At 41.1% G+C, this 25,959-nt stretch overlaps 2 protein-coding genes across 8 annotated transcripts in view; one reads left to right on the top strand and one right to left on the bottom strand.

Moving 5' to 3' along the window:
• Nucleotides 1-315: 315 nt before the first annotated feature.
• On the top strand, nucleotides 316-21,611 carry ANKMY2 (ankyrin repeat and MYND domain containing 2). Of its 2 annotated transcripts, none has more exons than XM_014937696.1 (10): nucleotides 316-508; nucleotides 3,647-3,711; nucleotides 11,493-11,631; nucleotides 13,565-13,663; nucleotides 15,426-15,586; nucleotides 16,680-16,894; nucleotides 17,749-17,884; nucleotides 19,895-20,023; nucleotides 20,442-20,583; nucleotides 21,068-21,611. In XM_014937696.1, the coding sequence occupies exons 1-10, from the start codon at nucleotides 442-444 to the stop codon at nucleotides 21,289-21,291; spliced, it is 1,377 nt and encodes a 458-aa protein (XP_014793182.1). In that variant the 5' UTR covers nucleotides 316-441; the 3' UTR covers nucleotides 21,292-21,611. The 2 variants fall into 2 exon arrangements, with proteins under 2 accessions (XP_014793182.1, XP_014793181.1); XM_014937695.1 differs by lacking the exon at nucleotides 3,647-3,711 and adding an exon at nucleotides 3,810-3,874.
• A 2,208-nt stretch (nucleotides 21,612-23,819) lies between these two features.
• The window catches only part of LRRC72 (leucine rich repeat containing 72), a 48,461-nt gene continuing 46,321 nt past the window's right edge, over nucleotides 23,820-25,959 (bottom strand). For 4 of the 6 annotated variants that reach the window (XM_014937702.1, XM_014937700.1, XM_014937699.1 and 1 more), the window contains 2 exons: nucleotides 25,594-25,621; nucleotides 23,820-24,083 (listed from right to left, as the gene is read on the bottom strand). In XM_014937702.1, the coding sequence (XP_014793188.1) occupies nucleotides 23,918-24,083; nucleotides 25,594-25,621 (194 nt within the window). In that variant the 3' untranslated portion in view covers nucleotides 23,820-23,917. Of the gene's footprint in view, nucleotides 24,084-24,464; nucleotides 24,580-25,593; nucleotides 25,622-25,959 lie in introns of all 6 variants that reach the window. The other 2 variants (XR_001411449.1, XR_001411450.1) reach the window with 2 other exon arrangements.

Raw genomic sequence — 25,959 nt, forward strand, 5'->3', positions numbered from 1 at the left:
CCGGCCGTACCACTCCCGGCACCGCCCCGGGGGGGGGGCGAGAGCTTACCAGGGAAGAGGGACGCGAGGGAAGGCAGAAAGAACGAAGAAAAGAAAAGCAAAACCAGCTCTCCAACTTCACAAAGAGGCAGAGGAGAGGAGAAGTCTCCTTTTCTCCGGCAGCGCCGAGGTGGGAAGTCGGAAGAAGGGGACGGCCTGCACCGAATCCCCCCCACGCCGTGGAGAGAATGGTTTTCCTCGCGGCCGGCCCCTGGCGAGGCGGGGCTGAGGGAGGAAGCGGCCATGAGGCGCGGGGCGGGGGCGGGTGCCGGCGGGCCGGCCGCGGGGAGGGGACGGGCGGGGGGCGCTGCCGGGCCCGGGCTGCCACCGCCGGCGGGCTGAGCTCCCCACGTCCGGCCGCACCGTCCCGAGTCCGCCTTACCGTCTGCGGGAGGCGGCGCGATGGCTCCCCCCAGGAGAGGCGACCTGAGCCCGGAGGAGAAGGACTTGCTGGGAGTGATCGCCACAGGTGAGCCCGGCGCGGCTCTCGCCCCTCACCGCCCGTGGGCAGTAGCGCCGTCCCGGCGGGCCTGGGCCTTCCTCGTCGCGGCCTTGGTGAGCCTGCCGCCGGCGCCTCTCACGGCGGAGGCTCTGCGGCGCCCTGCCCTGCCCTGTGGCAGCTCCGGCGGGCCTGGTAGCGCCCGGGCCGCTTCTCCGCCGCCCCGGGTGTGCCCCTCAAGGGTTTGTTTTCACAGCCGGCGGCGGGAGAAGGGCAGGCCGCGGTCCCCTCGGCGGGGGTGCTGGTGCGGGCCGCGGGCAGGACAAGGCTCCTCAGGGCGCCGTCGGCGGGTTCCGCGCTGCGGCCTGCCTGCCTTCGGGGCCTTGGGCCTCGGGCCTCGTCTCCCTGTTCCCAGGCGGGGCAGGAGGCTGTTCTCCCCCCGGCAGGGAGAGCCCGGCCCGCTCCGCTCCCGCTGCCCGAGGCCTGAGGCCTCCCGGGGGCGCGGAGGGGGGTGCGCGGTGCTGCTCGGGCCGGGGCAGCCCAGCTGTGAGGGCCCGACTCTGCCAAGGAAAACTTCTGCGCCTTCATATTAGTCACGGGCGTTGACATTTATCTACTGACTTGTGTTAATATGCTGGGGGGAAAAAAAAAAAAACAAACCAAAACACCACGTTTTCTTGGGGATAATCCAGTTCTCCAGCGTGTTACAGGTTTTCCCTACGTGTTCTTGCCAGGCCAGGATGTCCTTGCAGACAGCACGTTCTTAAATTAGCAGAACTTGAGCTTGTCCAGGGTATCGTGGGCCTCTTATCTCTGCTACTGTTTTATTTTGCATTTCATGTAAGCATTGCAGTTTCCCCATGTTACGTGGGGCATATGGTTATTGCTGGGGGGCTTTCTGTCATGCTTCTCCTAACAGTTGGATTTCACGGTCCAGCAACGTGGATTGCACAGCCCTGTCTAAATGGTTATAGTCCAAACTGTATTTTGAAAATTGTGAGCGATGTTTATTATTTGGAGGTAAACTGCAAAGATGTGTTCCATGTATTCCTATATGTGGTTTTGAGGCAATTTGAACCTATAAAAATTTATTTATAGTTTTGGGGCATCTCTCTCAATTGTATTAAAATATTTTCTGTGTCAGAGGTACAAGCATGGAATAGTCAACAATTAGTTTATTGTGAATCAGAATCGGTTTGATTGACTCACTTTAATCAAAGCTTCAGGTTTCATCTTGCAGACACTTCTGTCTAACTTACCTGATGCTTATGATTAGGGTCATGGGATAATTCAGGTTGGAAGGGACCTCAAGAGGTCTCTGGGCCAACCTTCTCCTCAAAATAGGTCAGCTGTGAGGTCAAACAAGATTGCTCAGGGTTTTATCCCATCAGGCTTTCAAAACCTTGAAGGATGGAGACTGCAACGTCTCTGGGCAACCTCTTCTGCTGCCTTAATGGGCTCATAGTGAAAATGTTTTTCTTTAAATCCAGTCTGAAGCTTTTTTTTTCCTCTCAACCTCTGCCTGTTGTCTCTTGGCCTCCTACCATGCACCACTATGAAGAGCCTGGCTCCAACCTGGCTCTGGCCAACTCTAGAAGTCTGACTTCTGCCAGTTTAGTGTCTTGTTTGGAAAACCTTCAGTGTTTTGTCATGCAGAACTCTGAACCTGTAAATGCAGCTTTGCTTTGCTTTTCTTTACTTGCATTAAAATTTACTTTGAAGATTAACCCTTGAAGACTTGCTCTTTCTGATGCTTGTTCTTTTCCTGGGATGTTCTTCTGAATTACTCCAGGTCCTAAGAAGCTTCTCACGTGTTTAAGATGTGCATATTTATCTATATATTTGGGACAGTGGGCTGGTTGACAGTGCCCTGACTGTCAGTCAGTGTATTTGATTGGGTCTTTATCAGGTGCGTGAGATGACTCAGATGACTTTTTTCCCTAAAATAATTATTTAAAAAAAAAATGGCTAAAGAAACTTGTTTAGTATAGTTAAACCACACCAAAAGCTGTATGAAAATAAATTAATCCTAGTATTTGTAATGCTCTTTTGAAAGAAAATGAGCAAAAGCTGAAGTTGCAAGAGCTGCTTTGCTGAAAATTTGCTGGAAGAGCACCTCCTTGTGATATAGTGAAGATAAACATGAAACCTATCATTCAAATGAAGGATGTAATGTTTATTTTTATTAAGCACATCAGTGCTGAAAGAGCTTTGCTTATGACTGAATTGGTGATCAGAAGTTTCTGTTAATTTGCAATAAATTCCCCAAAGTTAGACTCTTTGAATGTTCTTTTATTTCTATTTGTTTGAATGCCTGTTGAAGCTGCTACTGAATAATAGTCCTTCAATGGGCTTTAAATCAGGTTCTTAGATTTGTGGCTTAGCTGAAAGGATTCTTACAGCAAATTGAAAGATACGAAGTTATGGTCTATTTCTCCTTGCACAGATTTTTTTTCTTTTCCACACTTCAGCCTGCTTATGCATTTGGCAATTTTTAGAAATGTCAGTGATCAAGCTACCTCTGTCCTTGTCTTTTCCACCTCTATTCTTTCTTACCAAATGCAAATTTTTTACACTTTTGTGCACCTGGGAACTGGAACGGTGCAAATCCCAAATTTGAACAGGAAAGGACATGAGAGTAAATGATAAAGCCTATTTCATTCAGATCAGAAAAATCTTTGAAATGGGACAATTTATTTTTTGTGAGAAATTAAATAGCTCTCTTAGATATAAGATGCTCCAAAAGAGGTGAAAGTACAGAATGTGTTAAAATGCTCAGTATCATATTATTCATTCAGAATTGTTCTGGTGCTGTCTATGAAGAGACATATTAGTGTCCTGTTCTTGTGTGTGTGTGTGTAGATCAGTTTACTTCACAGAAAATGGATGTTTACTTCTAGTGCATGCTCACAGACTACTCTTTGATGTTGTGACTTCTTGGCTTTTAGCTTCTAGAACAGAGCACTGTTCGTTCCTAAGCCTCTCTGCTAAGAGTGATTGATTTATTGATGGTTAATCTACATCCCAAGTGGTTAGTCTACAAAGATTTTGATTCTAATCACAAATGGAACTGATCTTTTTCCTCTTGATTCCTGATATACTCCCTTTCTCACCCCGCTTTTTTCTCTTTGTGTCTTTTTTTTTTTTTTTTTTTTTTTTTTATTTAACGAAACACCGAGGAGGCTGGAAGGCTACTGGGCAGCAAGAACGTCCGTGTCAATTGCTTGGATGAGGTACAGCCAATCTTTTTTCCTTTTTTTTTCCCTTTCTCCCCCCCCTTTTTTTTTTTTTTTTTTTTTTTTTTTTTTTTTTTTTCTCTTTTCAATTCAAGGAAACACCGAGGAGGCTGGAAGGCTACTGGGCAGCAAGAACGTCCGTGTCAATTGCTTGGATGAGGTACAGCCAAAGTGTACAAGTGTTATGCTGGGTTTAGCGAGGAAAAGACTAGGTCTGAAGGCCTTCTTGTTGTTAAATAACGTTGCTATACAGAATCCTGGAAATCACAGTTATTCTGAAGAGATTTCCAGCCTGCAGATAACGAACATTTGAAGAGCTCTTAATTTTTTTTTTTTTTAAGACAGTTTAAAGATTAGTATTACTTAAGGTTCTACACTGTATTTTCTCTCAAGTTCCAGCATGAGCTTTGGTGTCTGTAAGGTAAGATGAACGCTGCAGCGAGACACACAGGGGGGGTGCTCCCTGACTTCTTGTCACCTCCACCAAACTGGAGTCCCTTTGCTTAGAGAGCAGCAGATGATGCAGGTAAAGAATACCTGTCCCCATCTCACGCCTGCATCTCGTCACCCAAAGCTGAACCATAAACATCCTCAGAGAGTGAGCAGCGAGGTGAGAAGCAGAAAACGCACTGTCTTTTCCAGAGGCAGATGTGATAGGTAGAAGATGTAATACTTAAGTGCTACCTGAAGATGGAAGGAACCTCGTGTGATGTTCATACCTGTTTTCTGTTCTTTTTACAATGTTTTTCTAAAACATGCAACATTAATATGAAGTGTAACATATAAGCAAAACTGTAATTGCCCACCATGCATCTTAGATGAATGTCTAATTTATAAATTTACATGTCAATTTGTGGTTTTTTTCCCCAACTTCATAATTTCATAGGATCACTGAGAAATTCAGGCTAGAAGGGACCTCAGAAGGTCTGTAGTTCAGCTTCCCCCTCAAAGCAGCTTCAGCTCTGAACGTAGATGAGGTTGCTCTGTGCTATATCTTGTCCATATTTTTGGGTAACTGGTTCCACTGCCTTACTGTGCTTACAGTGAAAATGTGTTTCCCTTATGTCTGAACCTCTATTTTGACTTAGGCTTGTTGTTTCTTGCCCTGCTGCCACCATAGCTGCAGAGTGTGGCTCTGTCTTCTCAGTGATCTTCCTGTAGGTACTGGTGGCTGTTGGGTCCCACCAAAGTAATCTCTTTTCCAAGCTGAACAAGCCTAGTTCCTGCAGCTTGTCTTCACTGCACGAGTGCTAAAGTTCCTACCATGTTTTGGTGGTACTTGGCTGAACTCATTGCACTTCAGCTGTGTTTTTGTTGTACTGGAAGGCCCCAAATTGGACAGGGTGTTGTAGATGTGGTCTCCTGAACGCTGAGTGGAGGAAAATTATCACTTATTCTACTGGTTATCCTTGTGGAATATTGTTAGGCTTTTTTGTGCTGCCAATGGATTTTCTGACTGTTCTTAAATACAGTTAAATATTTAAACCTTAATTTCTAATGTATGAATTTGAAAAAGCTTCTGACAAAGTAATCAAACTAAGCTTTACAGTAAACTTTAGGAACCTGGGATACCATGTAAGTGCGTTTGCGAGTGTGCTTTATTCTCCAGACTTTAAAAGCTTTTCTTGCAGTGTAATTGCTGAACGACTGCACCCTTGACACAGTATTAGCGCAACGTGCAGGATTACTGTTGAGAGGATAGGGTTTATTAATAGAAACCATAACTGAGTTATGCCTCAGGCTATCGTTAAAGAAGAAATAGTATTAACAACACTTACCTAATGCTCGCATCTGACTAAATACACCCGAGGCACATACGGCTTCAAGTTCATGCAATGCACTTCTTGCAGTGCCCTTTTTATCCCCAGGAGTGGTGTGTAACGATGGACATCGAACAGGAGAGGGTTCAGATGTGTTTAGGATTCTTAATCCATCAGTCATCTCGTATCAACTTATAGAATTTTTCTGTTATAAACTGTTTGCTGTGTCTATACATAAATAGAGTATGTGAAACCCCAGTTAATCATTAGCTTCATCTGTTATTCAACGTTGCCATGACTGGAGACTGCTTTGAATGAATCAGGTCTTATTTTCTTCCTCCTGTGGCCTTAGCTTTTATCCTGAAAGTCACATTATTATTTATATTACTACTGTTACTTACTTTATTAATGTTAAGAAATGAGGGAACAGAGCCCTGAAAATTGAATGCTTAGATATTGAAATAGGAGCACAATTCAGTTGGGAACTAAGAACTCATTTCCTTCCTTAAAGTCCTTTTTTACATGAGAGAATCCGCAGAACGAGCACAGGTTTAATGTGATTCTCTCTTCTGTTTGTGGTACAGCAAAAGTGGAGAATCCACAGGATCCAGTAGCAGGCTGTTACTTATTGCACTTCCTGATTTAAAAAAATAAACACATAAGGTGTCCCTTTTATTTTTGGTTTGACCATATATTCTAACCTCTTAGATCTACTTTCTTCTCGATTAAATCCTGCTGGCAGTCAGCAGTCTTTTCTCTATGTGCCCTTAGACAAGGACCACGTAACATTTTTACATCTTTCAAATGCATTGACTTTTTAAGCATTATGCCTGAAGTTGTGCTTCTTCAGTAACTGAGCTATAACCATGACTCTCTTCTGAGTCCTTGCCAGTTGTTTCAGCTTCTTCCTTCACTAATTTCCTTCACAGTGTTTCAGCATTCTTCTGCCTGTCATTACATGTTATTTAAAAAATAAAATACCACTTCTCTAAATCTATTTGCTTTTCCTGCCCATGTACCAAGACTTAGGCTTCACCTCCTCCTATCTGCGGTGCTATACTTAAAAGCAGAGTAAGACCCCTTTATTGAAAGTAGTTTCACAGATGCCCATCTTCCAGAAGGTTGTAGATATCCAGCAGATATAGGCCTGTTTTTTCCCCCAGTGTCCTTTTTGACCAATTGTTTTGTTGTTTAGGATTTAGGTAGTTGAAGAAAGGAAAGATGTTTAGGCTTAATCACTATCTTTATGAAAACAGAAATACATAGCTCTTCCACAAAACTTGTCTCTAACAGTTTGATTCCAGCAACTTTAAAACTTCAGGGGCATTTAAGCTCAGATGTCCCAAAATATTAGGAGAAATAGATGGGCAATGGAAATGGATGCAAAATAAACACTAATGTATTTCATTTAAATGCACAACACATAGTCATTTTTTGTCCTATTTTAAAGGGGAGTGGTTGCTAATTGGGAAACATGGTATGGAAGAAAGTGTTCTGGAATTTTCTTTCCTCTGGGAGCACAGAGCTTGTAAATAGTGGTGTGACTGCACGTTGGCAGTTTGCTGACTTTAACTCCATCCATTTGCAGGGTGCGGCTGAGATCTGTCAGACTGTTAGGAGAAGGCAGTCTGGAGGAGACACGTGGGGTTTCTAGCTGTGGAAGTTTCCTCCAGTCGTGATGGTAGTTGAGGTTGCAAAGGAGGGCTGAAATGCTACAATCCCATATCTTCTGCAGATAAAGCAGAGAGACTTGACCTGAAAAGACATCACAGTTTTTCTGTATTTAAAATAGCTTTAAGGTCGTTTGTCATCATCTTATATACAGAAGTATCATTTGACCTTAGCAGAGTTACTTTTTTTTCCTGTAGTTTGGTAATTCAGCTGTTCACTTCTGTAATAAAATACATCTTTTAGAAACAGTCCACTTGTGTATGCTAATTGCATCTGGGAATTACAGCAGCAGCCTGTTTATTAGTGTATGAGATACGTGTAGCTTTCCTCATGCTGATTATGTTCAGTGGAGGGTTCTTTGGTTGATCTGGCTTCCTATTCCAGCGAGAACTGCCCGTGCTAGCAGAAAATGCCCAGGTCCTTGGCCTTTATTGAGGAGAGAGAGTTCTGTCTTTTGATGTTTTTTACATACTATTTCAAAAGACACAAACCAAAGAAAATCCAGCAGCTATTAAGAATTATCTGGTTTCAATTCAGGTTGCTGACTGATGCAGACTTTAACTTTTCATCGCTGCAGATGAACAGAAAGATCATCAGAGGAATCTAATGTGTTACATATGTGAAACCAGCAGCTCAGCAGGATGGCTATAAAGGAGGAGAACTATGGCTCTGATCGGCACTCACTGAGCAGTATTTCATACTCTAATTAGTTCATACTTAGCTATAGCTAAAATTATTTGTGCATCTGTTGGCTACCTTCCAAATCCTGCTTGCCGTTAAGTTTAAGGTAGGTAAGGGTGATATTATTCTAAATCTTTATGGGTGAAATTTCTAAAAAGGCCTTCATCCAATGAAAATTCAGGTCTTATTTCTAGACTAGCAGCGTTCAGGACTGTTTCTTTTAAAAATCAGAGATGTTTTTACAATCCAGTTCCAAATACCTCCCTGAACCAGTCTTAAGGAGTTGTTCTAATTTTGGTTAGTTCTCTTCCTTTTTATTTAGGAGAGTTGATTTTTGAATACATCCATTAACTACTGTTCCTGCTCTTTTTGCATCGTTTGTTTCCTTTTTAGTAACTTCCCAAATATTGTCTCAAATAAAAGCCAAACCTTGAACTGATGTCTTTAATTTGTAATTTTCTGAATGAATAGAACTGGTCTAGTTGCTTGAACGTAAAAAATAAGCCAAGGCACTCTTTCCATGTTAATGTGGGGCTGGGTTCCTCATTACAAAATCATAGAATAGTTTGGGTTGAAAAGGAGCTTTAAAGGTCTTCTGGTCCAACCCCTGGCAACGAGCAGGGACATCTTCAACTAGATCAGGTTCCTCACAGCCCTGTCCAACCTGACCTTGAATGTTTCCAGACATGGGACATCTACCACGTCTCTGGGCAACCTGGACCAGGGTTTAAGGATCCTCAGTGTAAAAAATTTCTTCCTTGTATTTAGTCTAGATCTACCCTCTTTTAGTTTAAAGCCATTACCCCTTGTTCTATCACAACAGGCCCGGCTAAAAAGTTTGTCCCTGTCGTTCATGTAGGCCCCCTTTAAGTACTGAAACACCGCAATAAGGTCTTTCTGGAGCCTTCTCTTCTCCAGGGTGACCAACCCTAGCTCTTTTGGCCTGTTGGGGCTGGGAAAAGGAGAGGTGGGTGTTTTAATCCTGCCAGCATGTGAGTGTTTACTGTAGTTTTCAGCTCAGGTTTTGACAGCCTTTTGCCACGCTATCGAGGTAGCTGGTATTCACATGTGACCCAGCCAGTGTGTGCCACATCTTGGCCAAGTTTCCATGGTTGAGGAAAGGGGTGAAGTGAGCAGGACAAGTGTAAAACACTGGAAATGTTGGGACTGCTTGGAGTCCTCATTTCTCTTGAGTAGCACAGGTCTATGTGGCTACTTCATCAGTGTGTTATCCACAAAACAATGGCTTTTAAAAATGTGCAAGATGGTCTGGGTATTTTTTTTTGTTTGTCCCAACTCTTGTTGTCCAGGAACCCCACACTCCCCAATTCCTCTGGTTGATGAGAAATAGTGTTGTTGAAAACTTCCTCCATAGTTCATAGAAGGCAGAAAGATACTTTCCTAGTTATGACCCTTATAAATTTGGGTTTTGTGCATCCTCCACCTCTCCCAGGTGCTGAAGATGGACAGACTGACCTGCTTTTTTCTTGCCCTGATTGAGGGGCAAGAGAATGAGGTTAAAAGACTGGATTTTTGGTCAGAAGAATGTTACATAGTAGCTGCTAGAAAATGAATGCTTCATCCTATGTTTCATGCTGGAAAAAGAAATAATCTTTCCTGTGGGTGCTTAATAAACTGTCTGCTAGTTTAGTCTTTTAAGCATGTTGTATTGACAATTCAAATGGCATCTGCCAGAAAACAGACTGTTGCTGGACCTGTCTTTGCTGTTCAGCCTGAGAAGAGCATTTTCAGTCATCTCAGTTCCTGTATAGGGACAGGAAACCAGGCTTTTTCAGCTTTTCTGACAACTGTCCACCTTTTCTGCTTCATGTTTTTTTGATCCACATCCTGGCACTTTCAAAAGTTAGTCAAAGACTTTTTTAAAAAGTTTCCCAGGAGGAGGGATGACCAAAAAAAAACCCAACCCCAACTTTTTCCTTTGTGCTGTAATCTTCAGACAGATTGTTTAATTGAAACAACTGCCATTCAAGATAGAACCAAACTTAAAATCGTTGTTTTCTTAAACAGTTTCTTCAGTCAGAAACCTCACTGTGTTCATATCCCCTTTTCTGTGCTACTAAAGGAGACAAATCTGTAGCATGACTCCAGACTGGGATTGGCCCATAAAAATGGGTCCAAATTGACATACATATTTTATATGTAAGGATAGAAAGCCTTTACTTACCTTTACAAATGAAACCTAGCAAAACCAATGGCAAATCTGTTTCATGCTGTGAAGTGATCTCTTTGGGTCTTTTGTTTCCTTTATGGCAGTTGATACTGCAGTTTACAAAAATATTTCAGGTTACTAAAATATAATGCATCAAGTAATAATTTTTTTATTGTTTTCAGTTAGGATAGGGAAAAAAGAAAGTATAACACATGAAAATTTTTATTTTAACTTTTCCAATTGCCCTTACCTTTAGGAATTTTTTGGAAATTATACTGACAAATTTAACTCCATTGGGTTTTATTCTAGCATAAATTGAAGCAAGAAATACCTTAAGGCTGATGCTGACAATTCCATTATTTAGGGTATGCCATTACCATGTGCTTACAGAGCTGCAGTGACGGTGTGTGTGAGCAGATTCATACACGCAGCCATAACCTGCAAAAAAAGGAAGAAAATGCCATTTTGATTTCCTTCGGGGACAGACTAAAGCACAAGCCCTTGTATTCAGCGTTAGAGAATGTTCTTGGGCAATTACCACGTCTTGGCTGATAACAGGAATCCTGCCTGGATGTTCAGTGAAAATAAACAGCATATTGGAAAAAGCGCATCAAATTCTCTGAGCGGAATGCCGTGCAATTTTCTCAAACAGGGTTGTGCTTCTCCCTGCCCTGTCAGAGGGACAGACCCTGCACCAGCAACTCCCCCCAAGTCCTGAAAATTTCCCTGTGGCTTTGCTCGGGTTTGAATTTATAAGTTTGAATTTATAATTACACCAGTGGGACTGATAAAAACTCAGTGCCTCCCTTGCTGGAGCCAAACCCATTTTGTACTGGTGCCGTTTATCAAAAGGCAAGGTTTGAGACTGTGGGGCTGTTTGGGTCTAGTTAGAGCTGTGCATCTTCACAGGGGCTGTTGGAGCTCTGCCTGATACCACGTCACAGACACGACACCAAAAGGGTGGATAAATGGGAGAGAGAACAGCACAATTACCAATAATCATGACTAAAAATGAGTTTCACAAATTGCAAATCTTTGCAATGGCAAAACCAAGAACCTATTCCTAATTTTCTTGTCGTTTATCATATAATGCAGGTTGAGAAAAGAAATAATTTAGGAACCTAACGTATTTTCTAAAATAAGCTTTTCCAGCTAGTAGAAGCATTAGCTGTCTTTAATGGCTTATACAAAAGGCCAGTGACAAACGGGCAGTAAGTGGTTTTCATCTGTTCAGCACTGGTCTGTTTTCAAGTATATAGCACAGCATAATCAGAAGTGACAGGGGGATGGAAAATCTACTGCATTTTGGTAACCACATATTTATTTTCATGGAGATTCTGTGAGCTTTTTTATCGTTGCTAACTTAAATATTATGTGAGGCTTTGGTAGTTACACTGAATATGTATGTCCAAGTGGAAGTTATCAGTGGTATGAAGATGAGGAGAGATAACTAATCCTTAACTGTATGCTGTTTTCCTTCCTCTGTCTTCCCCTAGCATGGGATGACCCCCCTGATGCACGCAGCCTACAAGGGGAAGGTGGAGATGTGCAGGCTGCTCCTGCGGCACGGGGCTGACGTCAACTGCAACGAACACGAGCACGGATACACCGCCTTGATGTTCGCCGGGCTCTCAGGTAACCACCAAACTGAGTTCACTCATTTTTGTGGCATTGATGATGGGTACAACCTGCCAGGAATTACACTTTTTAAAGGAAAACGTCAACACCTTTTTATTTATTCAGGTTTACTCTTATTTATGCGAACCGTGTGGATGTGTCAAGAGCAGTAGAATCATCGGGGCAGTGGAATAGGAGTGCTACAGTTCAGGCTTTGGATCTTTTTCCATACAAAAATTGATTTTGTTCAGCATTTTGAGGCATATAGTCCTGTACTTTGTCCTGTTTGTTACACATCTCAAAATTCAGTCTCCTGTGACAGTTTTCCTGGGCAGTGGGATACGTTCTGTTTAATTATAGTGTGTTACACTGAAAAAGATGCTGCACCAAACTTCCCCTTTTAGGACTACAAATCGGTAGATTTAGTAATATTTGAGGCTTGTAAAATTAATTCAGTATTTTTTCAAATTTTGCCTTTCTCCGACATTATTTTTGCAATTATCTTGTGGGCATTTAAAAATGTATTTAGGAAGTTTTAAAAACGTTTTTTTCTCACATTTATTTTCCTTCTCTTGGTAGATTTTTTTTTTTCATGAGAGTGCTTATAGCTGCATGTGTCTTCTCCTCTCTCAAGTGGTGGTTTGCAGCTTTCCTCTTGCCGTTCTTTTTTCCTGATGAAGCAAACAATTATTTCCTTGAGTGAGAAAAAGATGCTACGTAAAAAACATTGTTTCTTTTGGGGAAAATATTAGATTTGGGAATATTAGGTTATTTTAACATCCTGTATTTTAATACTGGGTTATTTTAATATATTTAATATATAAATATTTATATCTTCTTTACTGGACCACTTACATCTTCCCAAAAAGGAGATTCTAGGGAAGTAAGATTTTGTAGTATGTAGAGTTTAAACTCTGCCTTCTTTCATCATAAGTATAAAAAAGAAAGGCATATGTGTGTCCATGAATCTGAACTGGAGCATCAGGTTGCTTTTCTGCTAAAACTTTGGTAAAAAGATTAGGGAAATTTCAACTTTGTGTGTCATTGAGCAATGTCGGAGCTGCAGCACACAGATGGGAACAGACCCTTAGAGGCTGTTAAATGACTGCAGCTTTATGGAAAATGCTGGAATTTTTACCATTTTCTCACAGCTGAGCTTTTAACCCGTTGTCCTGGATTCAAACACTTCTGAATGTTGATTTAGGGTCTGTGATCTGTGAGTGCAAAAGGGACACGAGCACTACTGACACAACGCCTTCATTGCTGAATCAGAAACATTCCTTTCCAGCCACCAACCCCTTCTCTTTTATTATAGTCACTTTTCTGTACTCAGCATATGCACAAAAACTGTTAATGTAAGAATAGCTTTGAAAGCAGAACCAGCACGAGTGGTGACAAGTGTCCTTATTAGTCTCTGAAGGGCACCAATTAAGTCATCTAATCTTCCCATCAAATTTTAGCTTCATTTTACTTGGTATTTAGCCCAGTCTGAACACCCAGTTCCCGCTGTGGAGCAAGGAACAATCTGTTCCCTTCTCTTGTGCTCCTGCTACATAATAGCACTGGATTTGTTTTTCTTCTTAGAATAGCAAATGTTGTAGTTGAACTGTCAAACTAGATTAGTAGAATTTGCTTCTATATTGCTGTCCAGAGGGACCAAGCTCTAGTTATATGTATTTGACTCTCATAAGCTCCACAGGGAGCTTAATGTACATTACAGAGAGCAGGGTTATACCCTGCCTGGGTTTAGTTTTTATTTGATTTGATCCTCTGGAACCATAAATAAGGAGGCAGCACTGTGCCTTTCTCTCAATCCATTCTTAAAATAATAACATGAAGAACATTCATTTCCCTCAGTGTTCTTCCTGGGCTTTAAGAAATTTGCTCCTATAAAGAATTACAAGTTATGGTTTGTTCTCTCTCGTTCCCTGTATCTTCCCCCCGAATTCAGGAAACAAAGAAATCACCTGGATGATGTTGGAGGCTGGAGCAGAGACTGATGTTGTCAACTCTGTGGGAAGGACAGCAGCTCAGATGGCTGCTTTCGTGGGTAAGGTGGAAGTCTATTACCATTTACTAAATTCCTAAAGAAATAAAACATTCGTTTCTGATGCTTTTTATTGGAGAAACATTATTTAATGACCTGTTCTGAACTGACATAGTTCAGCTTTTTTTTTTTCCTGCTACTGACTGACCTGAACCTGACTAGAACAAGAGAAAAGATTTGTCATTCCAGTATGTTTGATCCTGAGAAAAAGAGAAAAAAAGGGCATTTTTCTGCTGTTACGTTTCTTTTTGTTGTCTTTTTTTTTTCTAAACCCTTTTTCATCCCTAACCCATCTTGAAAGTGCTGGGAGATTCCTGGATTAATGTTCCCAAATATACCATTTTTTTCTCTACTTCTAGCAAGGATGTGTGATAAACTATTGCCAGAAAAGGGGGGGTCATTTGAATGACTCGGCTGTTGCTGTCCATGTGACCTTCCCACCAGCCAGAAATGAAGACCTGTATTTTTGCTTCAGCACGACCTTGTTGTGTTGTTTAAGTGTCTGAGAAGTCTCTCACCAGTCCATCAGGTGTTCTGGATTCTAGGGCCTACCTGGGCATTTAGATTTACTTCCTTGAATAGTGAGTTGGTGCAGTTTCAATTTCAATCATATCTCACTCTGGTCTTTTAAAGAGGAAAAAATGGACATTACTCACTTGAGGTTTCAGTAGCAAAACCCCACTCAGTATGTCAGAGAAGTCCACTCCCATTAATTATACTTCGGATTTGGAGAGTCTTTTCCAGTGTGGTGCTGAATTCAGTTAATAGAGAATGGGGAACATTATCTCCAACATAATTTTGGAGAATTCTTGTTTAAAATCTCATCGCATCACCAAGAAGGAATAAATGTTTTCAGGCACACTAAGAGATGCTGCTCTGTAAAAGTCTGAGCGTTGGAATCCGTTCCTGCTCTTTTTTCTTCTCTGTCCAATCAACACTAATTCATCTGTCTGTGTGGGAAGTGAGGATCCTTCTTCCCCTGTCATTTGTCTTAGGCTGGGCTCCATTAGCTCAGAACAGTCTCTTCTGAAACACTGGAGGGTTTTAAATGCTGGAATTTGGTTGGCTCTGTCGCCTTCTGCCGATGCACAGGATCAGTGCCAAGAGAAATCAATCAATTTAAAGAATGTGGTCTTTAACTAGAGAAGCTAAATTTTACTTTCCCTTCAGCCAAGTAATCCATCATTTTGTCAGATACAGCAAACAAGAAGAGGGTATAACTTCTCTCATCTTTTTACTTTCATCACAGTCCTTTTTTTTTTTTTTTTGGTGAATTTTAAGCACGTTCTGTTCTTGTCATTTCTCCTGCATTGGGTTAATGAAGTAGGACGTGTTTCAGGTTTGAAAACTAACAAGTCCCAATGCAAATGTTGTTAAGTTTTGAAAGTACAATGCGGAGAGAACTTTTCCTGAGAAATTTTAACCCCAGTGTGACACTACTGGTGTAATGTAAATTTGGGGAGAAATACCCGTTCTCTTAGTTTTGGCTTAGCAGGGAAGGAGGACAGGGGAAGGGCATAGAGTTCCCAAAATGGAATTTCAGGAAGTCATTCCCTGCTGGGAGTCAATAAGTTACAGCTACTGAACATAAAAGGATGGCAAAGCATATGGTGCTCAGCTTCTGCCTGGGTAATTCTCACCTGTAATGCTTGTATTTGATTTGGCTTTAGGTTTTTGTTTTGTTGTTGTTTTGTCACTATTTCATTTCATGTTACTATTCATTTCATGTGATTTTTAATTTTTTTTTTTTCTTGTGTGCCTGTAGGTCAACACGACTGTGTGACTGTCATCAACAACTTCTTCCCACGTGAGAGGCTGGACTACTACACCAAACCCCAAGGCTTAGACAAAGAACCAAAACTGCCAGTGAAATTAGCTGGGCCTCTACATAAAATTATTACTACAACTAACATGCATCCTGTTAAGGTGGAGTAATATGTAAATTGTGTATGTTGGCATGGGAACTGCTTCTTTATGTCACAAAGTGTTCAACCCTTCAGAGTCCAACAGATCCAAAGCGTTATCCATCCATTCATTGCTTCTGAAAATGAGAAGGAATTGGGCTCAGTGTTTAGACACGACTCAAAAATGAAGCTATTTCAGCATTTATAGACACAGCACATCCTTGAACTAACACCTCCAAGTGGAGAGGTTCTTATTTTTCGCATCAGTAGCCATAAATAGATTTTGGTTTTGGCTTTTTTTTCCCCCTTGAAGTGAAAACATGAAACAATTTCCCATCTTTACAAAATCTCGTTGCTCCCTCACTGCGTGTCTCAGCACGGAGCTTCCTGCCTCCATCCCTGGTTCCCCACAGTAACACCTACTGCTGCTGGTTCTTAAAGTATGGAAAAAAGATGTTTATTTTTACTTCCCACTCTTATTTGCTGAAAACAATGTGTTCTGTGGTTTGCTCTCCCAGGGTAGTTCAGTGAAATTAATAACACCTAAATTCAGAGACGGGTTCCTCGGGTTTGCCATTCAAAGTCAGGAGTTTGTCAGCAGCTGGCAGGCAGGTGTCTGCAGCACATACACACGGTAACGCGCTGCTGGCAGATCAGTTAATGAGCAGAATATACAGTTTCCTCTTCAAGTGGTTAATTTGGTGCTTTATTGGTCTCCCCGAAGTGCTTCAAGAGCACGTGAGGTCAATGCGTTCTGTGAAATGGCTTAAATCGTGCAAGTCCTGTTTGTTTTAGGTGTTCAAAAGGAAAGGGATTTTAGGACAGCCTGTGGTCATTTCTGTAACTGTTTCGTCAGGTTCTTATTCTGGAAAAATCCATAATATTTTCAATACTGGTCTTAATTTGGAATGTTTCTTTTATGGGCACTGTGAATGACAGTCTACTAAATAGTGACTGAAAAAAGAAGGGGAAGGCTGCGCAAGGTGGAAGTAGAAGCATATTAGAAACTCCACTGAGATTTGGCTACAATGAGCTATGCAACCTTTAATGCTAATGCACAAGTTGAAAAAATATAGTTCTTAATTGGATTATGTTTTCTTCACTCTTTGCCATAGATTGTGTTGCTGGTAAAAGAGAACCCTCTGTTGGCCGATGTGGAAGCGCTGCAGAAATGTTACAGGGTCCTGGATCTGATTTGTGAGAAATGCATGAAGCAGAAAGATATGAATGAAGTACTTGCCATGAAAATGCACTACATCAGTTGCATCTTCCAGAAATGTATTACCTTCTTAAAGGAGCGAGAGGATAAACTGGATGGATTTATCAAAAGGTACGTGTTTCTACCGGGAGGCCTGAAGCAGCTTTAGAGGTACCAGAGAAAGACAAATATGTCCAACATGGATCATCTGGGAATAGTTCTCTCTATTTTACTCCTCAGCAGTCAGACGGGAGAGTTTTTTTTTTCCAAAACACTTAAAGCAACCAAGAGCTGCAAATCCCCCCTGGCTCTGGAGGAGACTTGGACTCTTAAATCACTTAGATCTTCAGAACCTCCTCAGAGTTACCAAACCAGCTGCCTGATCTTAGGTATCAGTTAATGGCCTGGCTCTGAGAAGGATCACATTCCCCAGAGACCTCAGCAGATTTCTGTGTGGTGCTGAAAATAAATGCCCAAGTCAGCTTTCACATACTGAGATCAAATAGTTCATCAGCCAGCCATATAAAATAGTAGGAACCAATATAGATAAATACAGAAGCATCAGGGCTAGAACATGTTATTAAACAGAAGTAAAGCAGAATTTTTATTTTACAGTAATGGGTATTCTTCAGTGTTTATTTTTACAATGTTCATTTTAAAACAAAACAAAGCATTTTGCTACTTCGGTGTGATCAGATAGTGGTCTACCTGTAGGTGATAATTTGTCTCAGTGTGGCTGAATTAGCAAGTAGTGGTTTCAGAGCATACATTTAGTTATTTTATATTTCATAATGACCGCGCATTAGAACAAAAATAATTTCGTTTGCATTTTAAACAGTTACATTTGAAGTTGTGGAATAATTTTGAATTCTTCTCTATAATTTGCAAGAGGACAGGGTCAGGAGGAGAGTTACATTGTGCTGGGTGTTTGTTCTTGACCGTTTACTCTGTGATTTCTTATTTGACTTCGATTTTAAAAAATCTAGTCTCTTGAAAGGGAGAGATAAGGATGGTTTCCCTGTGTATCAAGAGAAGCTCATTCGAGAAAGCATCCGGAAGTTCCCGTACTGTGAAGCTACGTTGCTCCAGCAGCTGGTGAGAAGCATCGCTCCTGTTGAAATAGTAAGTTTTTCCTATCAAGAAATACTTTCTAAGCAGCTGCCGTAGTAAATGCAGTTTAAACTAAGCCATCCTCCTGTTTCTCAGCTTCTGCAATGTATTACGTTAAGTGAAGGTTTTTGAATGTCCCTGAACTCTGGCAAACTGGAATTTTATTTTACATTCTGCAGAGAAATGCTCTAAACTACTTCAACTAGCAGTTTTTTCCTATGCCAATGATGAATGCTTAAATACCTCTGCTTTTAAAGACAATTGGAACAGTTTGTTTCTCTATCGGAGCTTTCTTCTCCTACTCTATGATGTCTATTTAATTTTTCTCTGCCAATTTGCTTTCACAAATTGTACATTCAGACACAGCTGAAACCCATTTTGCGCTCTTTTTTCACAATGTCTAAATTCAATTTAGCATCAAATCATTTCCTAGATTTAATGCATTTCTGGTGCACGCAAAAAGCTGGTGATATGTGAGGGTAGAAAAGGGAAAACATTCTGTGAAGCTCCTTTTATCACAGAGAGGCACGATGATGCAATATAGGGTAAAATGTGTATCTAAATTAGGAAATGAACATTACAAGCCAAAAAATCTAACTTTGGTTTTGCTCATACATCTTTGCCAACACACTCCTCGTTACAGTGCTATTAATTAGTTGGTAATAAATCTGACACGAGAGTTGTTGCTCATTACTGAGAGCGCTCTCTCTGGTCTGGGGGAGCTAGATGTGACATGCACTAGCACTGGGGAAGTGGAACAATTCAGTGACGTGTTTGGATTACGCCGAGTGAATTAAAAATAGTCTCCATCTTAAGTGGCTCCAGTCTCCTAAAGTGTCCCGAGGCTTAATGCCATTCCTGCTGCTTCCCTGAGCCAGAAAAACAAACACAAGCCGTGGTGATGTGCTGAGACTTGCTTTAGAGTAAACATTGTCCTTCCCGTCCCTTGCAGCCTTTTCTGCCCTCTCCTTTCAGAGCAGTGCAGTTGGTTGCACTGGATTTCTCTCCGTTATGCTGAATAAGGAAGGAGGAGACACTAGACATTTTTAATTATCTGGAAGGCAACTGTTACTTGCAATCCCATCTCACGCTGTCCTGGGTTGTGGTCACACCTATTCCATGGCACTGCAGCAGTTTGAGGGTTTACTTAGCAATGGAGCAACCTGGGCTTTTTTTCCTCTGATGTTAACATCATTGTCCAAAAGAATAGTTGTAACTTCTGGTTACCAGTAAAATACACTACATCTTCCTGCTTGTACTGCATGGGGAAGATGCTGCAAATAATATGTAAATGATAACATGCAAAGAATTGTTTTGACAATTGTGAGTTGTGACCGTTTGTCCTGTGGTATCTGAGTGCACTGAGCACAGAGTATTTCAGTGACAGGCACAGTATGGGTCTGTGGGCCAGCAGAGACCCGTCTGCACAGACCTGCTGCATGGCATCTGCAAGAGGGTGACAGTGTGTAAAGAACACCGAGTTCATTAACAGTATTATTAGTAATTTACAGAGTAAAAAATCACAGAATGGTTTGGGTTGGAAGGGACCTTCAAGATCACCCAGTTCCAATCCCCTGCCCTGGGCAGGGACACCTCCCACCAGACCAGGTTGCTCCAAGCCCCCTCCAACCTGGCCTTGAACCCCTCCAGGGATGGGGCAGCCACAGCTTCTCTGGGCAACCTGTTCCAGTGTCTCACCACCCTCACAGCAAAGAATTTCTTCCTAATCTCTAATCTAAATCTCCCCTCTGTCAGTTTAAAACCGTTACCCCTCGTCCTACGGCTCCACTCCCTTCTGCAGAAGCGAAGGACTAAGTTAACTTTATACACAAGAATTTACCTCACTGTGTAAATGTGAGGTTCTGGATGTTAATTGATGTTTTATGTTCTTGCTGCTACGGCATCTTCAGTGAGGCTGCAGCTGGCAGCTGGCAGTGCTTGTTTGGTTTGGTTTTCTCTTAGGTGTCCCTTTTCATGAGTGTTGTCTTTTAATCTCCCCCCACCTCTTCTCTTGCCTTCCAGGGTTCTGATCCTACAGCTTTCTCCGTCCTTACCCAAGCCATTACTGGCCAGGTGGGGTTTGTGGATGCTGAATTCTGTACAACTTGTGGGGGAAAGGGAGCAGACAAAAGATGTTCTGTATGTAAAATGGTAAGAATCCATTAATAGTTATAATCAATCACAAAATGTGGTGCTGAGGCTTTTGAATGCTTGATTGTTTGCTGGGCAGGGGTGTGAGGAGTGGCCTGTGTTCCTGCACTGACAACGTGTGAGCACAGGGACTTCTGGGAGAGATGCCTGAAATTCCCAAGGAGGAGTATTTGGGAGTTCCAAGTGTGTATGTTTAACAGTTAAGAGTAAAATTTCTGCATCTCCAGAGTTAACAAAATAAACTATTCTTTATAGAGTTTTATATAGGTTAGAATCACTCCATATGACCTTGCACATTGCTTAAAAATACCACTAAGTAATATACACAGAGAGATGTAACTTGGTACACGGTAAAATGCAAGAATATTGTTTATTTTTTAGTACATGAAGATGAATTTTTAGCTCTGGTACCTTTCAGGTGATGTACTGCGACCAGAACTGCCAGAAAATACACTGGTTCACCCACAAAAAAGTCTGCAAGACTCTGAAGGAAATTCATGAGAAACAAGAACTAGAAGCTGCCAAAGAAAAAAGGAAACAAGAAAAAAAACAAAAGAAAGGTTAGGATCTCTGGTTCCCTTGCTGACACCAACGCTGCATTAACTGCACCACGAGGAACACCAGGAACAGGTTTAAAATCTGTAACAAACAGCCGAGCTCGAAAGAAAGATCTTTGTTGTAACTTAAAGGCACGGTTGCAGCATTTGTTGGAATTCTGGTCTTTCCATCTACAAATGCTATAAACTTTCTAAAATGTGGGCTTTGATGCTGGAGTTCCGAGTGCTCCTCTACATATTAACAAGAAGTATGGCAAAATTAAAGATAAATCACTGCCAGCTTTGTGCAGGGTTAGTTTCAGAGTAATCTTACACCAGCTTAAGCAGAACTGTAGTGTCTTGAAGGCTTTTTTTGATGAAGCTTGGTGAAATGAATCACTTTTGTAACTGATGCAGTTCCCTAGTGTTTATTGCCCATCACCAATACAATTGTTTGCCTGCAGATGGGTTCAGGGTTCACTGAGGGTGCGATTTCTCTTTTGTCCAGATGAAGTGCAACCCCTGGAGGGCAGTTCCCCAAGTGAAGAACAGCCCGATCCTGGGCCAGATGCTGCCAAAGAAGCGGATCCAAATCACGCTCCTGAGCGAGGGGAAGAACCTGAAGTGACCAAAGAGAGGGAGGCCCCAGCCCTGCACCCTGAGAGCCCGGCGGAGAGCGAGGCTGCCTTAGCTGATGTCACCCTGCAGAAAATTCAACATTCTGAGGAGTAAGAAAAAAGGGCAGGAAGGGACTGAGTGTTCTGGCCGCGTCTCTGTAGCTCAAGGGTCCTAAAGATTCTTTGATGCTGACCATGCCTGAGTCCTTACAGCATGGCCATTGCAGGACAGCATGTCTCTCTCCATCACGAGATGAAATACTGGCTAATTCACCCATAAATACTTCAGGTTCTGTTGTAGATTGTCAAAATGTGTATTTATTATCTGATAAAAAACTAGAGTGGCATAGATCCATCTGTACCTGCACCAACAGTAAGCAAAGACCTATGCGTTCTGTGGTTAATCTGCCACTTTGTGGAAAAAAAAAAAAAAAACACAACAAAAATCTATGAGTTCTGTGGTTAATCTGCCACTTTGTGAAAAAAAAAAACCCACACCAAAAAGCATTTGATTTGCATTATTCATGTTTTCAGAACCTAAAATCTATTTTAATTCTAATTGAAATATTTTTTTCTGCAAGTGCACAGAACTGTAGTTAAAGGCATTGGGAAGCCAACTGGTAAATTGCTTTTTTACACCATTTTATGCACCTTTATCTGAAGGAATTCAGTAGCAGATAAGTTTCTGAAGGTACTTACCTGAATTCTCAACTTTTCATGACATTTCTGTACATATTTCTGACTAGTGAGTGCACAACAATAGTATCTATTTTGTGGCAATTTTATTAAATGATACTGCTGTTTTAGATGTCTCAAGCCGACTGTGAAATGTGTGTTTCAACAGAATTATTTCCCTATTGCTTTGGTCAAAAAATATTCCAAGTTTTGTCAAAGTCTAATGAAGGGAAGACCAGAAGGATGTAAAAAATATTTGGACTGACAAGAGTAACGGCTTCTAAAGCTCAGCTTTCAGGTAAAGATGCCTTAGAGCACGGTGGAATGGTGCTTATGAATTATTTCATAAACAAAAATGATGCTTAATATTGCTCACCCTGAATCTGGTTGCAGTGAATTAAGTGGGAAAATTCCTGTATACATTGATACAAGTGGGATTTCAACTAAATACCATATTTAGGAAATAGCTTCCCTTAACTGTGCTGTTTTCACCTGGATTTACTGCTGCGTCTCAGGAAATCCACAGGAATGACACAACCAGTAACATCTCTTGCTGCAAAACAAAGTTTGAGATTCTCTAATTGTTGGATGAGTAACTGGTGTTTTGAACATGGCAATATCCTTCCACTTAGAGGAATAAGGACCATCCTCAAAGCAGAGGAAAAACACTATTAATTTTTTATTATTTAATATATTGAAGGTTTTTGTTTAATATTCTGCAAACTGTAAGAGCGAGGATCCGTAAATGCACCTGTGCAGGGAATGTACCTGTCTCTTCAGTTCAAGGATGAGAGGGATAAATTGTGAAGAATAAAGGGAAGTTTTTTAAAAGAACCGAGCTGAGTGCCAATCCTTGTTCACTGCATCTTTGAATGTTACTTAGAAGGAACTTAAAGCAGAAGGAAAACTCACGTGCAGCTGAGTGATTCCTTGGCAAGGCTTCAGGTGACCAGCCCAGCTGTGGGGGGCAAAGCCAACAGACACACTTTTGCACCTTCAAGGGTGTGTGGTTTTCTCCTCCACTGGGGAAAAGGGAGTTCTCACTTCTTCAGCTGTTTGCAGGGTGTAAGAAGGTGGCAGCTGTGACTCTGCCCAGGCTGCTCCCTCACCCCTCCTGCTCCCTACTTCACTTTTGGGCTAAGTGTTGTTTCAGATCTACGCTCTCCTCCACTCTGTTCTTCACCTTGGGAAATCTGACTGAATTAAGAACATCTCAAAGCTTCTCAAACTATCTGGGCAGATCTTCTAGCGAGCTAAATGTTGCATGTTCAAATCACTTCAGATTCTTGATGCAGGTATATTCTGAAGGTTTTTCTTCATCTAACTGAAGGGAAGTGTCGGCAAAAGTTGAAATTCCCTTTGTAATTGGAGTATTACTTTTCATATAAATGGCTAACGTTACTCCTTTTTGCACTAATGGCTCTAAAACAGACTCAAACCTTTTGACAGGTTGAGTGCATGGAAAGCACCTCCTTTGAAGTGAAGTGCACGGGGCGGTGGTTCTCCTTGTCTCGTGGCTGGTTGGACAACATCCAACATCTACACTACACTGGGAACCAACAGCAAGCACTACCGTGGGGAGTGTGGAGCACACAAATTAGCAAATGGGAACTTTAATCCCTCTCAGAAATGAAAAAAGCTTAATGGTTGCTTTCTCCTATCTCTGTTTTGAGGGAGGAAGACCAATTACTGCTAGTAAACACAATAAGTCTAATTCTCCAGTAGAAACTCAAAGGAACGAAATTATTTATATTTAGTTTCTTAAAAATTACCCTGCTGTTTAGCCTTAATAATTTCTGATATCAAAAGTACAGTAGGAATTGCATCCCAAGCAATGTCTATTGTAACACTGCCACTATTTATCACCTGCTGTCTTAATGTCTTCACTCTCCATGTTATATATCTGATGATAAAAGGGAAGTTACACTGATATTTTTTTTGCTGGAAGTTTATTTAATTAGATGCATGTTTTAGCGTGCTTGTTTTATAGAGGTATTAACTTACATAAGAGGCTTATCTTCACAGTAGAGAGAGGAATCATTTTGTCTTCTTAAAGAAGAAACCTCTCATCTGAATTGGATTGTCAGCTTCTCCTGGGGCTCTTCTGCTCCGTTCTCAAGCCGTCGTTCTCGGCAGGTGGGGACTTTGTTCCACTCAACAGAGGAAAATGCCATCAGAGACCGGGCCATTGCCCGCAGTAAAACGGCATCGTCGGGGTTCTCAAAGGGCACCCTGCAGAGAGAACAGCCCATGTGTGTTATCTGAGTGTTGCCAAACTGCTTTGGAGCTAATTTACTGGACCCACTCTGTGTAGGAAGTGAAGTTAGGAGTCATAGTGACACTGACAGCAAGGACTTTGAAATATTGGGAAGGCCTCCTTCTGTTAACAAATTCAAGAAAGCAAAACAAAATGAGAAAAGGTCAGAATCACAGGATCCTAATGAAAAAAATTCATGCCATAAGTTATTTAAAATACATTTATAGCAGACTTTAGAATGGTTTTTTGTTCTCACTGCTTTTTTTCCCCAAAAAATATTATTGTTATATACTTTTAATGCTCTAATTCAATGGAAACAATAAAACTGATTTTATGATTTCATAGTGATACGATACCCACTAATGCAAATGCCCATTTATTTCAACACGGATCCTTTAACCACGGCAACATCCCTCCTCTGAGCTCTGATCCCAAACACTGGGAGCTCGTGTTGGTCATGAATCCTGCAGTCTGGGAGACAGGGGGAAATGGGAGCGGGGAGAAAGTGGGAGTCACAACGTGGATACAGAATTGAGGACTTTTGTGTTAGACCAAACCTTTTAACTCCGATACAATATTAAAATCTGGTCTTGTAGGAACTTATTTCATAAAGATGTACTTGTAGGAACACAGCCCTAATATAAACCAGGGGACTATTTTCCATTTCACCAGCATGAGATGGAGAGGACGCTGCACATCCATTCTCTCAGTTCTCTCAGCCAATTCCACCCAAAGCAGGTAAGAATTCCTTTTAAACCAAAACTAGCTGTATTGCAAAGAGCTGTACTCAAGTGAGTACCTACATAAAATCACATTGTTAAAGGATATCATCCTATGTTGGCTTTTATTATTTTCTTTAATAAAAATTTCAAATATATTCCCATGTAAAGCCACAAAGTAAAAACAAGCCTGATATCTGAAGTTTGTAAACTTACTCATAGAGATAGCATCTAAAAATGTCATCACGTTAAAACACAACCTTTATGCTGCCTCAATCCAGACACAGAGATAACGGAGATAAGTTTTTCATTTATTTCTATGATTTTGAAACTAAACAGAATAAAAGTAACATCGAGTACAGACTAAAAAAGTTTCATTCTACAAGTCGTAATATTTTTCAGAGTATGTATTTGTGAACAGCCAGTCAGGGCCATAATACAGAACAGCTATTCTGAGCTCTAATACTTAAAGCGTGCTTTTTCTAGTGATTTGTATTTGATCTTACAAATAAATAGCATTTTTATATACCCATTTCCAAATGGGGAATGGTTTTCAGTATCACATTTCAGGCAGCAGCGGGTAGTCTGTCTCATCAGAACAGCACAGACTTGCAACTACGTTAAATACAAAGATCAGAATTTTTTTCAAAAGCTCCTCTTTACTGGATGTTTTCTCTGGTTTGGGTACTTCTTAGGCACAAGGAAAAGAAATTAAGTAAACGCTTCAGAGATACAAAAGAAAAATAAAATAAAAAAAATTACTTACCTATTTGTGTGATTTCCAAATTCACAACCTGTAACAAAAAGTTCAAATTAAACCATTAATACAGCATTTTAATTAGCTGGGGATTACCACCCCGACCCAAAATTACTTGTTCAAATGAACAGAAAACTACCAGATAATTTGAAATATTCAAGATCATCTTTCATTAAGTTATTGTGGAAGAAAGTATCTATTGTTGGTTTGGGTTTTTTTAAGTTTATGTAGTTCTTGTATTTCATGTCCCATACACATACATTTCCATGTGTTTTTTTCTTTCACAGAAAAATGATGCCACTGTCTATACATGTGAGTGAGTGTATGGCAGAGACAAACACAATTGTATGCCTACTTTGATAATTATGAGAAAAC

The sequence above is a fragment of the Calidris pugnax genome, unplaced genomic scaffold (genome assembly GCF_001431845.1).
Source record: "Calidris pugnax isolate Ruff unplaced genomic scaffold, ASM143184v1 scaffold11, whole genome shotgun sequence".
Lineage (NCBI taxonomy): Eukaryota > Metazoa > Chordata > Aves > Charadriiformes > Scolopacidae > Calidris > Calidris pugnax.